This window comes from Podarcis cretensis (genome assembly GCF_951804945.1).
Source record: "Podarcis cretensis genome assembly, chromosome: 2".
NCBI lineage: Eukaryota > Metazoa > Chordata > Lepidosauria > Squamata > Lacertidae > Podarcis > Podarcis cretensis.
The window spans coordinates 117,429,770-117,446,945 of NC_137171.1; the positions used below are offsets into that span (position 1 = coordinate 117,429,770).

Consider the following 17,176-nt stretch of genomic DNA (forward strand, 5'->3'; position numbering starts at 1 on the left):
GTTGTAGGTTGCTTTCATTCGTGTTTAATATCAATTTTTCAAATCTTTGCTTTTGCAAGCCGGTTTGAGTTCGATCCTTCGGGGCGGGGGGGGGGAGAGGGCAATGCAATCATAATTAAACAAGAACTAATTACTCAAATTATTTTGGGTGGGTGGAGGAGCCATGAGCAGCTCCTTCCAGTCGGGGGCAGCATTGCTCGCGTGCAGGAACCTCGGCTCCCTCTCTGCAAGCGCCGCCATTAGGCCACGAGGAGGAGGAGGAGGAAGGAAAAGGCGGCGACCGGCAACGAGAGCAGCCTCCATCGCTCCAGAGACCTCGCGGCCGCCCTCCTCTCCCCTTTCCCCGCCGGAATATCCCGGGGAGCCGCGCTTCCCTCTAAAAAGGTGAGTCTCACTTGCTCTCCAAACTCCCCTCCGCCTCCTTCCCTTTTATTGCATTTGATCATCATCATCATTTAATTGCATTCCATCATCATCATCATCTGCAGACCAACTTCAATCCCTCCTTTGCACACAGGGAACAAACAGAAACTGGGGAAGCCGTGGGTTCAAATGAGGACATGGGGGCTTGGTTTTATGTACAATATTTGAATATATCGTTATAAAAACAACTGCTGCGCTTGCCAGTGCTCAACCTCGTCGCCCGCGGGTGCTTCAAAATGATGCTCTTTTAAAAAGCAACAATTCCGTGCTGTGAAAAGGCTTCCCCTGTTTCCCTGAAGGTGCAGCTGGAGTTAAAAGGTATTTTTGGTTGTAGGTAAGGAAGCTTGGAGGGGTAGCATCTCTTGTGCTTTTAAGAGGGAGACCCGCTCACTCCTTTCCTGGGTATTGAATGGCTTTAAAATACGAAGTGCCTGGAGGATAAGGGCTATCAGGGGCTAAGAACCAGGAGGGAGGTGTTTGTTTGTTTGTTTGTTTGTTTGTTTGTTTGTTTAGCCAAAGCCATTACAAAAGATAGAATACAGAATAGAAATGGAATACAATCTATTACGTGGTTAAAATAATTATTAAAAGCAGACACTGTGAGATGACAGTTTGCTCCCCTGAAGAACTTTACATCATCCCCACAAACTTTTCTTCTCAAAATTGCCGCTCGAAAGGCAAAACCGGCCACTTTTTCCAGAAGTGTAGGGGGACCTGCCACCTTATAAAAAGTTAATCAAATACCCAATTGATCTCCCAACTGGGAGATTTAAATCTTTGAACAAAGCTTCTCTTAATGTCTGTGTAGATTGGGCAAACCAGGAAGCAGTGGGGCATAATAATAATAATAATAATAATAATAATAATACTTGCCTCCACATGGGCAAGCGGATCCCAAGTATAAGTGATCTGGCGATAGCATCCTTCAACTGTGGCCAAGTGCACAGACTGGAGCCACAGAGCCATAAAGGCAATTCTCCATTTGCTGCTGGTGGTGCTGATCACATAAGTGAGGGCGAGGCGTCTGAATGGGTAACTTGGCATACCAAGGGGCAAATTTTGGACAGACAAGCTTAGACGTGCGGCCAGCACAAAAATAATGCTTCAAAACGGCAGATTTCATGAGGCAAGATGCCACCTCAAAGTCTAAGGAACTCAGAATTGTCCAAAGAAAGGCCGTAATTATCAGTAACTTGTAGCGTTTCCTGATTCCAAGATGGCGTTGGTCCGGTGTTAAGATTCAGCACGTCCTTGAAATCTGAAAGTATTAAAACGGGCCCTAACCCCCTTTATAATTTTAGCCAGTACCTAAGGGTTGCACTTGTTGGAGGGAAGCACTTGTTTGAAAACCTGGAGTGAAGCCTCCAACAAAAGAGCATAGGCGTCCTGGTCTTTGCCTCCAAGGCCTACCTGTGGATGCTGAGGGATTAAACCTGGGATCATCCTGGGTAGCTCAGTTAGAGCGTGGTGCTGATAATGCCAAGGTCACAGGTTCGATCCTTGTATGGGACAGCTGCATATTCCTGCATTGTAGGAGTTTGGACTAGAATGATTCAACTCTGATTTCTGTGATTTCTGCTTGCAAAGTGATTCCTCTACCACTGAGCGACGGCTATTCCTCCAAGCAGAGGCCTCTTGACCAGAATTCTGCTCTTTCTCATCTTCTTTTAAAAGTTTTATTTATATTCAAAGGTGATGCAACACTCAAATCAATGTGTGTGTGGGTTTTTTTAATAAAAAAATGGGGAGAGGTTTGAACCCTGCGGTCCTTGGGCCCATTTCATGAATCCAATAGTATCATCACCTTGGATGTTTGTAACAGCCATCATTTGTCAATGGTAAATATTTTCATCTTTCTTTTCTTTTTTTAAATATATTTTTATTAATTTTAACATATAAATTATAAATCATACCGCACAGTTTATTACAAATACAATCATATTGGACTTCCATCAGCACCTCTGATGATCCTCCGTCTTAACCACTTCTTATGCATTTCTTAACTTTATATTGTCTTTACATCTCTTAACGTATCATCACCCCTTCTCCATTTTTACAATACTTCCAATAATACTCCTCACAGAACTTCTTGCAAACCTACAAACGTTGTCTGGTCATCACAAATACTTTTCAAATAGATCATAAATTTACTCCAGTCTTTGGTAAATTTCTGGTCCCACCGGTTTCGGATCCTTCCTGTTAATTTGTCTAATTCTGCATAGTCCATTAACTTCATTCTTCAATCGAAATATTTTCATCTTTCAGGTGCCACGTGGGATCAGAAACCAACAAGCCATCAACAAGGCATAATTAAAGAAAACAACCACCAACAGACCTTTCTTAAGAAGTCCCTATTTTTACTGCTGCTTATGGAGGAAAATCTATGTCAGGTTGATTTCAAAACAAAATAAAATTTTGCCAGATAATGTGAAAAGGCACCAGCGATCTGCCTGCGACCCTTACTGGTCTCTCTTGGTGTGTTGATTTTTGCCACAAATACATTTTTTTACATTGGGTCTTTTGTTATACACCCTAAGGTCAGCCTCAAGCAATGAAATAACACCCGCCAAAAGTTCAGGAAGTCTCTTGTGAGAAGAGAAATTTGAGTGTGGTGGGAAAAGAGGCTTCTACTGGGATTAGTCTGCCAACAAGCGCACTCCTCCACCTCCTGATTCCAGATTCAGGGCTTCGCAGACTAGGTGGGAAAATGGAGCCTCAAATTGTGAGCCCAGAACGAGAAGGAGGGCTGGAAGGGGATAACAAGCCCTCCAGCGTGGCTCAATCGGACTGCGTGAGGGAGCAGCCAGGATGGAGAGCATCCCTAGAGACCAAGCAGGAGCCCTGCAACGGGATGCAACAGCGCTGGGAGGCCCAATGGCAGGAGTTCCTGACAACATTGCAGTCTCCTCACACAACGGAGAACCCATTGTCACTGGAGGCCGCCCCATGGGACGATGCCAAGGCCTTCCTGGCCTCCTTTGAGCAAGTGGCCAGAGCTTGCCAGTGGTCTAGGGAAGAATGGGCAGCCTGGCTCCTGCCTGCTCTGAGCGGGGAAGCCAAACAGGCCTTCGTTGCCCTAGAAGCCAGGGACAGGAAGGACTATGGGAAGGTGAAGGCGGCCATCTTGCGAGGTGACGCTATCAAGATGGAGGTGCAGCGCCAACACTTCCGGCAGTTCTGCTGCCAGCAGGTGGAAGACCCCCGAAGGATCCACCTGCAGCTGCAGGAGCTCTGCCACCGGTGGCTGAAGCCGGAGAGACGCAGCAAGGAGCAGATCCTGGAGCTGCTGGTCCTGGAGCAGTTCCTGGCCAGCCTCCCGCCAGAGCTGCAGAGCTGGATCCAAGCAGCAGGACCAGAGTCGTGTTCGCAGGCGGTGGCCCTGGCAGAGGAGTTCCTCATGGCCAGCCAGCAAGACTTGGCCAAGCCTGCAGAGTGGCAGGTGAGGGTTTGAGGTTTAATTCCTGGAATCTTGAAGAGGATAACGCTACCTTTCCCAAGTAGTTTCCTTCCAGATATTTCACACTACAACTCACTTGATCCCTGAGCATTGGCCATGATCCCTGGGGCTGAGAGGTGTTTCTGTTTTCAACCACCTGGAAAGCAGCAGGTTGGGGAAGTCTAGGATATGGGAACAAAATATGGACGAGGTTGTTGCCATCATCCAGGGTGCTCAACGTTGACTGGTTCATGCCACCCATTTAAACTCTGCGACACCACTTTCAACACTCATGGCTTTCCCCAAATAATTATGGGAGCTGTAGTTCATCAAGGGTGCTGAGAGTTGTTCCCCTCACTCTGCTAGAATTCTCAAAGTGGTTTCCCGGTCAATTAACCCTGGGAATTGTAGGTCAGAGGGGAATAGGGACCTCCTTACAACTCTCAGCACACTTAACATACTACAGTTCCCAGAATTCTTTGGGAGAAGCCATGACTGATTAAAGCAGTGTCACACCACTTTAACGTACAGTGGTACCTCAGGTTAAGAACTTAATTCATTTTGTTCTTAACCTGAAACTCTTCTTAACCTGAAGCACCACTTTAGTTAATGGGGCCTCCCGCTGCTGCACGATTTTTGTTCTCATCCTGAAGCAAAGTTCTTAACCCAAGGTAATATTTCTGGGTTAGCGGAGTCTGTAACCTGAAGCGTATGTAACCCGAGGTACCACTGTTTAGTGTGAATGTGGCCGTAGAGCTGTTGTCTAATTCAAGGAGATAACTCTTAGTAGCCCTACTGGGAACACACACAGAGAGAGTTGTCAGCTAACCAGCTCTGCCCTGCTTTTGTGCTTTTAAGCAGCTGCTTGAATGCAGGGATAGGTGTAACCCTTCACTGCACAGTGCAGAGGGAGAAAAGCAGCAATTGCCTGCCAGTGTCAGTGAAATCAAACTGCTGCTAAGCCCAGGAACAGAGGCTGATGGAAAAGCTGGCAGCCCTGCTTTTCAGAGGCTGAAATGACTGCAAATGCCCAATGTCATCTTTTTTAGATGCCTTTTTGTTTTGCAAATGTAAGAAAAAGGGGAAAAAATGGAAACACAATCTGCTCGCATTAAGGGTTAAAGTAATCCACCAGTCCTGACTTAAACAAATGAATTAATATAAGCAGTCCATATGCTGAAAGAGATACCCAAACAAATTTGATGATTATAAGAGTTCAGATGTAGGAAGGGCAGCTTCTACGTCAGGGGTCAGCAAACTTTTTCAGCAGGGGGCCGGTCCACTGTCCCTCAGACCTTGTGGGGGACCAAACTATATGGGGGGGGGGGAATGAACGAATCCCTATGCCCCACAAATAACCCAGAGGTGCATTTTAAATAAAAGCACACATTCTACTCATATAAAAACACCAGGCAGGCCCCACAAATAACCCAGAGATGCATTTGAAAGAAAAGGACACATTCTACTCATGTAAAAACAAGCTGATTCCTGGACCGTCCGTGGGCCGGATTTAGAAGACAATTGGGCCGGATCCAGCCCCCAGGTCTTAGTTTGCCTACCCATGTTCTACATTTACGAGCATCTTCAAGTCCTATGGATAAGGATATCTTTAAATTCTTCACCAATCGGATCGTCTTTTTTTCTCAGAAGCCACTGCCGGAGGGTTTTCTGGAGGCTGAGGAAACAGAGGAGCAAAGCAGTAGCGACTGTCTCTGTTTGCTGGGTAAGGCTTCCACTTAGGCATTAAGGCTATGATCATAGCTGTCAATGTTTCCCTTTTTTTTTTAAGGGAAATTCCCTTATTCCGAATAGGATTCCTCGCAAGAAAAGGGAAAAGTTGACAGCTATGGCTATGATCCCCTTACACATGCCTCTTCAGTGTTTGCCCTACAGAAGCATATGCAGAAGGAGCTGCAAATTCAGAAAAGTGGGATGTGCCACCTGAGAGATGACAGAAGGAAGATTAAAATTTTGAAGGCCCTGTGTTTGAAAGAAGCAACGCCAGCACCTGATAACTGCCTTCTGCAGGAGGGTTTCCCCTTCAGTCCCCCAAAATGTCAGAAATCTGCTCAGAGCAGGGCTTGCAGTGTGGCTGCTGCTGTTCTATGGAACAGCATTCCTGTCGCTGTCTGCACTACTTGCAAGCAGCAGGGGGTGTTTTTGTTCCAACAAGCTGCCCCAGATGGGTAAATTTCCCTCTGCTATTAGCGTCCATTTTGCATCGTTCTTAAACCCGTCTTCAGTTTGTTTTCTGTTCTATTTTTTGGGCTGTCCTTCTGGTGTATTTGTAAATCCCATTGAAACATAAATGAAAGGCAATAAAATGATGATGATGATGATGAAATAATCTCCCTTCTGTCCTTCACAGGCAGTGGAAGCCAAGGTCCAAGGGCTCACAGCAACTTGCTTCCTCCTGAAAAACCGGAAATGGCCATGTCGGGTCAGGCTAAGGTATGTTCACTTTTAAGGAGCAAGACCTAGGTTGTCTATTTCTCAGTCATTTAAACTATTTAATTTATGTATACGCAGGTTACTTGCTGGAATGACTTCTAAGTGATTTATTAGTGTAAAGCCATCCCTAAGAATATAGCCACACATCATTATGTTTTCCCTCTCTGTCAAATCCTAAATTGTGACGCACCTCTGGATAGGGAGCCCTTGCCAGGTCCGTGCATATTGATGTCGCCCTATAAGCAATCTTGTCCATCTCTCATTCTCAGGGGCCAACGAATCTCGAGGAAACTTCACACATGGACCAGCCCAGCCCAGCCCAGCCAGGCCAGAGGACCATGTTTTGGCAAGTCATGCAGGAAGACGATAGAGATACAGAATCCTTGGGTAAGTCTCTGCTCCATTAAAGCCCTGATATATCGATTTTTTGCTTGACAGGTCCAAACATACAATTCAATACGAACCACAATATTTGTTGGTTTCTAAAAAGACTCGGGCAGCAGTTTTGTTAGACTGTTGTGAGTTCAAATTGCTTTTCTTATCAATAGTTCATTTTTGTTGTCAATTGTTTTTTTAAAAAGCCAAAAACTGCCAGGAAGAATCAATGCATGTTCTTTGTGACAGAAATAATAATAATTATTACTATTTTTCTGTCTCTCTCTCTCAAACTTAAGAGGGACTCTTGATTCCTAAACCTGACCCTGCCTCTCACCATGAAAAAGAAGAGGAGATCTTTGTCCAGTTTCCTGGGGAAAATGAAGGATTCCCAAGTCAAGATTCAGGTAAGGGGATAGAGAACCCAAAATGGCAACTCTTGTAACACACAAAAATTCCTGTGTTTTAATGTTGCCTTTTTGCCAAAGTGCTCTTAGTGGTGTAAATGGATTGTCGCCCACTCCTTTCTTAATCCACAAGGTAGGTTAGGGGTGAGGGATGCTGTTTGGGACAAGATCGCCCTTGCAAGACTCATGGCTGAATTGGATTTGAACTTGGGTCTTCCTCAGTCTTATTCAGATGCTCTAACTGCTACACCACACTGCCTCTGAAGAACTCTGGGGTTCCCCTTAGAGGACTGGAGAACATCCTTGCCTCTGTCTTCTCTCTCCCAGGATGGTTTCCCCAGCGATCTTTCTAATGTTCTCAGGCTTAGCAGAAGCAGCAGAAAGTATTTGGCTAAAAATCTGAAGAGGTCTTTTTTGTTTTTTGTTTCCATGCAGTTTTGCAAAAAGTGATGTAGTTTTATTTTATTTTTAAATAGAAGTCTCTTATTTGTGAATGCAAAAATAAGCTGGAATGTGTATGGATGATGCTTGATGAAATCTCAGAACGTAGGACGTTGTCTGCCTTTATAAGAGCCACATGGTTCTTAATGGGCAGCAGGCCTTGTCGGGAAATCAAGCCTTATCAGGAGAAACTGGCAACTCTCCCAGGCACCCGGCATGATTCCCTGTTGACCTCCCTGGCTGCATTCCCCAGCAAGATCCAGGCTAGGTCGCAATAGACGATCCTTCTCAGCGTGAGAAGAACACACCCCTCTTTCCTGCCCCCCCCCCCGGGCAGGGGAAAGAGATAGACAGAAACGTATTTACATGCCTTTATTTCTGTCTTTGCAGCATTACAAAAAAAAGTGACTGCTCCCTTCAAGCTCTAGCAGTCTAGTGACAAACACTTCCTGGACAGGAACAAACGGAAGAGCTCATATTACACTCTGAGCTAATTCCGGTGCTTGGCACTGTGAATTGACTGTCCCTCTGATTCCCACGGGCAGTCCCAACATTCCCATCATGTTTACTTTTCAAGCTAGCACTTTGCAGCTGCATTGCCTCCATATCGTAACAGGCCTCTCCTGGATCTGCTCTCTGAAAATGAACATGGGGTCCTCTGACTACAAGGCACATGCTCCATTGCTGAGGTCTAAACTTCATTTTACAGTAGGAGCGGGGAAGTTCAGGTCTGGGGGTGGAAAATGGCCCTTGAGACCTTTCACTGTGGCCCTCAAGACTCTTCCCAGGCCATACCTTGCTTCACGCCCTTCTTGAGCATTTTTGCGGAGCTGAAATACATTATTGCTTCCTTGGCCAGAGGATGGAGAGTGTGTGCGCGCGCAAGTGTTTGTGTGGCCTGTGTGGTATTCCTTAGTGCCTATGGCAGGGGTGGGGAGCCCCTCAGTCATGCCTTTCTGTCCAGCTTTCCCCAAGCCATACATCCTAATGGCTCTGTTTGATGCCCTCCGCAAGTGGCGTTTGTCTGAGCTGGAATGTGACCTTGAACATTTGCTTCTTGCCCTGCCCACCGCTGGCATGCGGTCCCTGGAAAGTTGCCCAGAAGGGAGTATGGCCCTCTAGCTGAAAAAAGATTTCCCACCCCTGTTTATATTAAAGAGCTGTGTGTCTTTTGCCAAACACAGGTATAAATGTTTTCTTCATACATGTTCTTATTATGCCTGTATTTCCCCTTAACATTTGTTCTACGGCTCGCTCCTGTTTATGCTCTGCCACTGTCTCTGAGTCCCATTTTATGCCTCTGGCACCTGTATTGTTTTGGCGTCACAGTTTATCCCACTGTGCTTCCTTGCACCACACCTCCCCTCCCGTCCTGCGTCGCTCTCATAAATCCTGGTTTCTACATAATTGCTCCGTACTCAAATATGGTGGGTGGCACTGTGGTCTAAACCAATGACCCTCTTGGCCTTGCCGATTGGAAGGTTGGCGGTTCGAATCCCCACAACTGGGTGAGCTCCCATTCCTCTGTCCAGCTTCTGTCAACCTAGCATTTTGAAAGCACACTAGTGCAAGTAGATAAATAGGTACTGCTGCGGTGGGAAGGTAAACAGTGTTTCCATGCACTCTGGCTTCCATCACGGTGTTCTGTTGTGCCAGAAGCGGCTTAGTCATGCTGGCTACATGACCCGGAAAGTTGTCTGTTGTGGACAAATGCCGGCTCCCTCGGCCTGAAAGCGAGATGAGCACTATAACACCATAGTTGCCTTTGACTGGACTTAACCATTCGGGGGTCCTTTACCTTTACCTGTTGTTGTTGTTCGTGTTCACCGTTTCCCCAACTTAGGGATAGATGGGGAAATCCGTGCCTTTATTGAGAACTGGGGGTGACTCTTTTCAAACAACTGGACTGTCTCCCAGTTGCTATGGATCTCGGATGAGACAAGGACCCGTGACTACGAGAGGAATTGGCTACGGTTCTGGCGAGAGGCAGGGCATCTGTGGAAGGGCGACTAGGCCTTCCTGGAAGGGAACAGCCACCAGGGAGTAGCAGACGCGGCTCTTTTTCGAATGGCTGAGCCAGTTCCCGCACGTCAAGCAGGACCTGGCAGTGCCACGTTATTGACATCATTGACCACTGGCAGAAAAGGATGAGGAACACTGCCACCAGTCAGGCAACCAAACCTTCCCAGATTCAGCTGAACAATCTGGGTCCATCAGCTTCAAGAGCATCTGAGAGTGAATGTCTTCCTTTCTCCAGTGGAATGGCACTTTCAGGTTTGTGTCGGATCAGCGTCTCGCCCAGCTCATCCCAGTTAAGCATTCACATTTCTTTAGTTTGATTTTTGATTCATACAGAACCCATACAAAAATGCCACAAAGTTGGTCTCCGCACATTCAGATGTTTGGCCCTACCTTTCCCTCCAGGTGGGACAGGGTGAGGGACTGTTGTGGTTCTCTCCCAACAACAGCACAGTTTTAGAAGAGTGACTAGTGGGGTGCCACAGGGTTCTGTCTTGGGCCCGGTCTTATTCAACATCTTTATCAACGACTTGGATGATGGACTCAAGGGCATCCTGATCAAATTTGCAGATGACACCAAACTGGGAGGGGTGGCTAAGACCCCAGAGGACAGGATCACACTTCAAAACGACCTTGACAGATTAGAGAACTGGGCCAAAACAAACAAGATGAATTTTAACAGGGAGAAATGTAAAGTATTGCACTTGGGCAAAAAAAATGAGAGGCACAAATACAAGATAGGTGACACCTGGCTTGAGAGCAGTACATGTGAAAAGGATCTAGGAGTCTTGGTTGACCACAAACTTGACATGAGCCAACAGTGTGACGCGGCAGCTAAAAAAGCCAATACAATACTCAATAGGAGTATAGCATCTAGATCAAGGGAAGTAATAGTGCCACTGTATTCTGCTCTGGTCAGACCTCACCTGGAGTATTGTGTCCAGTTCTGGGCACCACAGTTCAAGAAGGACACTGACAAACTGGAACGTGTCCAGAGGAGGGCAACCAAAATGGTCAAAGGCTTGGAAACGATGCCTTATGAGGAACGGCTAAGGGAGCTGGGCATGTTTAGCCTGGAGAAGAGGAGGTTAAGGGGTGATATGATAGCCATGTTCAAATATATAAAAGGATGTCACATAGAGGAGGGAGAAAGGTTGTTTTCTGCTGCTCCAGAGAAGCGGACACGGAGCAATGGATCCAAACTACAAGAAAGAAGATTCCACTTAAACATTAGGAAGAACTTCCTGACAGTAAGAGCTGTTTGACAGTGGAATTTGCTGCCAAGGTGTGTGGTGGAGTCTCCTTCTTTGGAGGTCTTTAAGCAGAGGCTTGACAACCATATGTCAGGAGTGCTCTGATGGTGTTTCCTGCTTGGCAGGGGGTTGGACTCGATGGCCCTTGTGGTCTCTTCCAACTCTATGATTCTATGATTCTAGGCCTGAACCAGCACTTTTTCTTTTTTTTAACATTGCAATAGATTTCCTTGCAATTTTTGGAATTTGTTGCTGTGTACCTTTATACCAACGGATGCGGGTGGTGCTGTGGGTTAAACCACTGAGCCTCTTGGGCTTGCCCATCAGAAGGTTGGCGGTTCGAATCCCTGCAACGGGGTGAGCTCCCGTTGCTTGGTCCCTGCTCCTACCAACCTAGCAGTTTGAAAGCACGTCAAAGTGCAAGCAGATATAGGTACCGCTCTAGCAGGAAGGTAAATGGTGTTTCCGTGCGCTGCTCTGGTTCGCCAGAAGCAGCTTACTCATGCTGGCCACATGACCCGGAAGCTGTATGCCGGCCCCCTCAGCCAATAAAGCGAGATGAGCGGTGCAAACCCAGAGTCGGTCACGACTGGACCTAATGGTCAGGGATCCCTTTACCTTGACCTTGACCTTTATACCAAACCCTCCAATAGAAAAAGTGGAAAAGCTTTTTTCAAAAGGCTTAATAAATAATAAATCAAAACCTTTGCTTCCTATTATTTTGCCTGGTTGTCTTGTGTTGTGATGAGGACTGTGGGCAGGTTTCTTTGGCATCGATTGGCCTTGTTGTATGGCTTGAGGTGCCTTTTTTGTTGTTGTTGAGGGGAATTAGAACAGGGACAGAATTCTTCTCTCTTTTCTCTCCAGGAGACAGGAAGGGAAGAAACATCAAGAGAGAGTATTCTCAACCGACAGAAATGGTCTTAGAGAGAACACGTGGGACACCTGCAGAAGTATCCCAGAAGAACCTCACTCTGAGAGCTGCAGTTTGTGGGCAAAGATGCAAGTCGAAATTTGTGAAGGACCAAAACGAACGCTGTGAACCTGTGGAAGGTCTTAGAGCTGCTGTTAACCAAACCTCTGTAGTGAACATAAGGGGAGGAACACCCTTGTCATCCAAGTATGCTAAAAAGCACCTCTGCAGATCAGGACGTCTCTTGAAACCTACCAGGGAAGACTCTCGTGAAAGTACTACGGGGAGGGGAAAGGTCCTGCAAAAGTCCCGTCTTGATAAATATCGGAGAATCCAGACAGGAAAGAAATGGTATGAATGTCCCGAGTGCGGGAAAAGCTTCACTCGCAGAGGAAATTTGAGGAGGCATCAGAGGATACATACTGGAGAGAAACCGTACAAATGCCCCAATTGCAAGAAATGCTTCAGGCAGAGTGGGCATCTGTTGAGGCATCAGATGATACATATGAGAAAGCACTTCGTATAAAGTGCTTTAAGACTGGGGAGCTGCCATTTGATGAAACTGTCAGGCAGCCTGTGCAGGAGGGAGACTCCACCAATTGCCCTGAGTGCAGGAGAAGTTTCCCTTGCTGGTTTTGATCAGTATCAGAGGAAACCTTTTCCATGAGAAACCTTCTGGATGCCCTAAGCAGAAGGACAGCTTTCCCCCCCCACACAAAGGCCACCAGAAAAACTGATAAGAAATGGTTGAGGACTTGGTGACCTGTGGAAAAACAAGCAGCACAGAAATAGGAAATGCCATGTTAAGAACTGCTAGGAGAACCCGCATGTACTATGTAGACCTGTGGTCACACGTCATGCTCAGCCAAGCTGTGGTTTGCATGAATGAATGAGTCTGCTGCTTCCCAGGGAGGTCCTTTTGCTCTTTTGCCTTGCCGAGTCAAGCCATGGCTTGGCTCAGCATGTTGAAAGCTGTCCACTGTGAAAGCTGGTCTTGTGGGTGGTCATTGGCAGAGTCTCAACTGGTCTCAGCTTCTTTCTATATTTCAGTGCGCTTGAGAAATAGCCTTTTCCAAAATGCGTTCGGTTCACAATAAATACCATTTTGTAGCATTTTGTAATCCTTTTTTTTTTTTTTTTTTTTGCCTGCTAGAAGGCTGAAAAAAAGCCCTGGTACTGCCTGGTTGGATCTCAACTGGGTTTTTTCCACTTGAGACCAGATTTGATCCCTTATGGCACCCGGAGTGTATAATATTCTGCACTGGGGAGTGGAGGGACCTGTGACTCTTGAGATGTTGCTCCCCCAAATCCCATCAACCCCAGCCAGTGATCTCACAAACACACACACTGCTTCATTAGTGAATTAATTTTAAGAGGAAGTCAGCGGACTAGTTTCCATTACATTCCAGCAGTTGACCATTGTGTGGTTGTTGCTCTGAAACAACTGGGAGTTAAATCTATTGCAAGCCCATGGACAAACCAGCAGGTCCCAGTTTACCTTCTGCCTAGTCTTCCTTTTTTATGACTTTGCTGCGATTGACTGATACAGCCACTCCTTTTGGAATTTGCATGGAAAACTAAGAGGACCAACCTGCCGTCCTGTTTAAAAAGCTGCTTTCCCCCAAATTAAAATACAGATGTTGGACCCCATAATGATAACTAAAGATCCTTGGTTGAAAGAACCATGCTGTGCCCAAGTTGCATGCTGGTGCATTCTCCCTAACAAACCAGGATTTGTAAGATTATCAAAACATTCCGCCTTGTTTACCGAAACTGGCTTGTTGGGGAGAAATCTTGGGTTTGGAACAATGCTAAGATATCCCCCTCACACAAAGAAAGGCATGAAGGAGGAGGGATCAGGCCTTTGGGAAGGGCTGTGGCTCAGAGCCAGAGCACCTGTTTTTCATACAGGGGGTCCCAGGTTTTCATTCCCCAGGCTGGGCTGGGGAAAGGATTCCTGCCTGAAGCCCTGGAGAGACGCTGCAAATCAGTGTAGATAATATTGCTGAAATGTCTATAAAAATCCGGATGTATGGCAACCCATGAAGTGTAGATTTTGGCGAATTTCTTGAAAAATAGCTCAAAAACTTCTTTTTTTGAGATTTTGCAAACAACAACAACAACCTCAACAACTTTTGTGTCTGGATTTTCACTCTTTGAAATATGGCAACCCTAAATACTGAGGAAGATGGGACAGTGGTCTGATCAAGCATAAGGCAGCTTTCTGCATTCCTCTGTGGTGCCCAAAATGCTTTATTGTGAGAATGCTGCCAATTGCTTGTGAAAGGTAAAGGGACCCCTGACCGTTAGGTCCAGTAGGGGTTGCGGCACTCATCTCGCTTTATTGGCCGAGGGAGCCGGCGTACAGCTTCCAGGTCATGTGGCCAGCATGACTAAGCTGCTTCTGGCGAACCAGAGCAGCGCACGGAAACACCGTTTACCTTCCCGCCAGAGCAGTACCTATTTATCTACTTGGCTGGCGTGCTTTCGAACTGCTAGGTTGGCAAGAGCAGGGACCGAGCAACGGGAGCTCACCCCGTCGCGGGGATTCGAACCACCAACCTTCTGATCAGCAAGCCCTAGGCTCTGTAGTTTAACCCACAGCGCCACCCGTGTCCCTTGCCAATTGCCTGAGCCACGTATTATTTGCAATTCGGAGGAATTTGCTGCTACCTGGCTGCAGAAGTTTGGTTTTCATTATTTCACTGAGAAGTAAAGAGAAGTGTGTCATGTGGCCATAGAAGATGTTGAGAAACTGTGGTGTTCCTTTAAGGGGAATGGTTTGGAAGTGACACAAAGGTATTTTTGTTTTTTCCTTAATTCCCACTGAGTATTATGAAAAGCAAAAAGAAGTGCACTTTCCTGTTCTTTTCTTCCTTTCCTTTACATTTTGTAGAAGCAGGGTTCTTTTTGTTGTTAACAAGGTTTGTCAGTTCAAATAAAAGAAATTAGTGTTAAAGAAATCGAGCCTCTGAGAACCATTGTTCCTGGTTAAGAAATCCTTAACTGTTGCAACGGAGGCATTAACATCATTTGAGAACACAGCATTCAACATTAAAATATTCAGTTATTAATCCCATTGCTATTGGCCCTCGACAGAAGGACTGTTGTCATCTGTGCTGAAAGACGCTCCTGAAGTTCAGTGCTACAGCATTGTGAAATCTTGCTTTTTTGCACGATTAGTTCTGCTGTTTTTAGTATTTACCGTAAAATCTATTCAAGTTTTGGTCTGTGAGGAATTATGCTGGGCCTTGAAGCCTCACCTCAATTGCTGGAAATCCTGGTCACCTAAAGCCCATTGACTTCTAAATGTAAAGGTATGGTTGTTGTGGGATATGATCATAGATACAGGAAATAAAGAGGAGTTTTAGCAACGACACCCTACTGTGGAGAAGGAAAGAGAAAGAGAGAGAGAGAGCGCAGGAGGGAAGGTTGGCATGAAGTCTAGGAAAGGTGACAATAACCAAGATTTTTAAAACAAAACAAAAAACAATTCTGTCTCTTCAGGTGATGAAAAGAGATGTCTGATCAAGGTGAACCCCTCACAGCAGGGAGAGACAGGGACGATAATGAAGTTATCTCTACGGACCATTCCTGGAGCTGGAGCAATTCATGAGCAGAGATGCGAGGGGAAGGAACCAGTGAGGGGAGAAAATGGCTCCAGGGAGCTTTTAGAAGATGCACATAACGAACCCTCCCTTCCACACTCCAGAGCAGAAAATTCCTTCGTTTCCAAATACCAAAGAAGGAACCACCACCACAACGTAGGACTTATGGCTTATAATGGAGAGGACCGCTTTAACTATCTGAAGTGGGAGGGGAACACCTGCCAAAAAGCTTTCCGTTCCCAACACCAGAAAATCCAGACAGGAGAGAAACCTTTCAAGTGCCCTGATTGTGGGAAGTGCTTCAGGCAGAGAGAAAATCTGACGAGACACCAGAGACTGCACACTGGAGAGAAATTGAATGAAGGTGGGCTCGCTTTCTGCCCAAGAGAGAATTTACAGAGACTTGTTGGTGCAGGAAAGAGGTGCTATGAATGTCCCGAGTGTGGGAAATGTTTCTCTAATAGAGGGATATTGATCAGGCATGAGAGGATCCATACTGGGGAGCGACCATTTGAATGCCCTCAGTGTGGCCAGTTCTTCAGTCAGAGAGCCCATTTGATGAGGCATCAGAGGATCCACACAGGAGAGAAGCCACACATGTGTCCCCAGTGTGGGAGGAGCTTTTCCCGGAGTGACAGTTTGGTAGACCACCAAAGGAAACATCTCTGCGAGAAACCTTTCAAATGTGCCAAGTGTGAGAAAAGCTTCAGCCAAAGATGCACTCTCGTTAAGCATCAGAGGACCCACATAACCGAGGCTGTACTCTGAGAACTCAGTGTTGGGTTGGAAAAAGTTCCAGTAGCAAACTTTGTCATATTAGGAATTGGTTGGCAAACCCACCGGTGCTCTGTGCTAAAGAAATATTACACGGACATTATGGATTGTATCCAACAATTGTGTGGAGTTTCACTCTGACAATGTGACTTCTGTCCCCACATGCCCTCAAAATATGCTCCAACTCTTAGAGACTTGTTTTCTGGCGGGAAATTCCATGACATGTCAGAAACTGTTATCATAAATACCTATGAAAGAAGGCGAGTTTACACCATGTGATGTGGGGGAGAACCTCCAGCAACAGCTCACACCCTCCCCCCCAAAAACCCTGAAGACGATAGAGAATTAATTCTGGAGTGAAACCTCACAGAAGCCCCTAGTGTGTGAAAAACCACTCTTGGATAGTGTTTAACTGATACATACCATGTGAACAGTGTTAGAAACTGGGATACAAAAGCTAGGAGCCAAACTGGCTCCTGGGACCTGAGTTATGGGTGCAAAAACAAAATGTCTAGTCGCCATTTGGGGGGGTTGGCAACACTTTTTATTTCTTATTTTGATAAGCATGAACTAATACACAATTCACATAAGTGACACATTGTTAATATCACATTTTTGTACAGAAATTGTTAATATGTGTTTAATTTGGCATTTACAATAAAAATATTGATACCATACTTCAGTTTTCAAAACACTCTACTCTTTATTGTTAAACTCCTTAACTTATTGTCTATCCTTAACATATACTTTGACATACCTCTCAGTAATCCTTGAGTGTTGTTGTTGTTGTTTAGTCGTGTCCGACTCTTCGTGACCCCCTGGACCAGAGCATGCCAGGCACTCCTGTCTTCCACTGCCTCCAGCAGTTTGGTCAAACTCATGCTGGTAGCTTCGAGAACACTGTCCAACCATCTCATCCTCTGTCGTCCCCTTCTCCTTGTGCCCTCCATCTTTCCCAACCTCAGGGTCTTTTCCAGGGAGTCTTCTCTTCTCATGAAGTGGCCAAAGTATCGGAGCCTCAGCTTTAGGATCTGTCCTTCCAGTGAGCACTCAGGGCTGATTTCCTTCAGAGTGGA

General features: G+C 46.0%; 1 protein-coding gene across 2 annotated transcripts; it reads left to right on the top strand.

Annotated features, from left to right (window-relative positions):
• The first annotated feature begins 127 nt into the window (after positions 1 to 127).
• Positions 128 to 16,777, top strand: LOC307208415 (zinc finger protein with KRAB and SCAN domains 1-like). Of its 2 annotated transcripts, none has more exons than XM_079963028.1 (7): positions 128 to 384; positions 2,689 to 3,862; positions 5,507 to 5,582; positions 6,228 to 6,310; positions 6,580 to 6,697; positions 6,985 to 7,092; positions 15,226 to 16,777. In XM_079963028.1, exons 2-7 carry the CDS (start codon positions 3,131 to 3,133, stop codon positions 16,092 to 16,094), a joined length of 1,986 nt encoding a protein of 661 aa, XP_079819154.1. In that variant the 5' UTR covers positions 128 to 384; positions 2,689 to 3,130; the 3' UTR covers positions 16,095 to 16,777. The 2 variants fall into 2 exon arrangements, with proteins under 2 accessions (XP_079819154.1, XP_079819155.1); XM_079963029.1 differs by lacking the exon at positions 128 to 384 and adding an exon at positions 504 to 741.
• Positions 16,778 to 17,176: the final 399 nt, after the last annotated feature.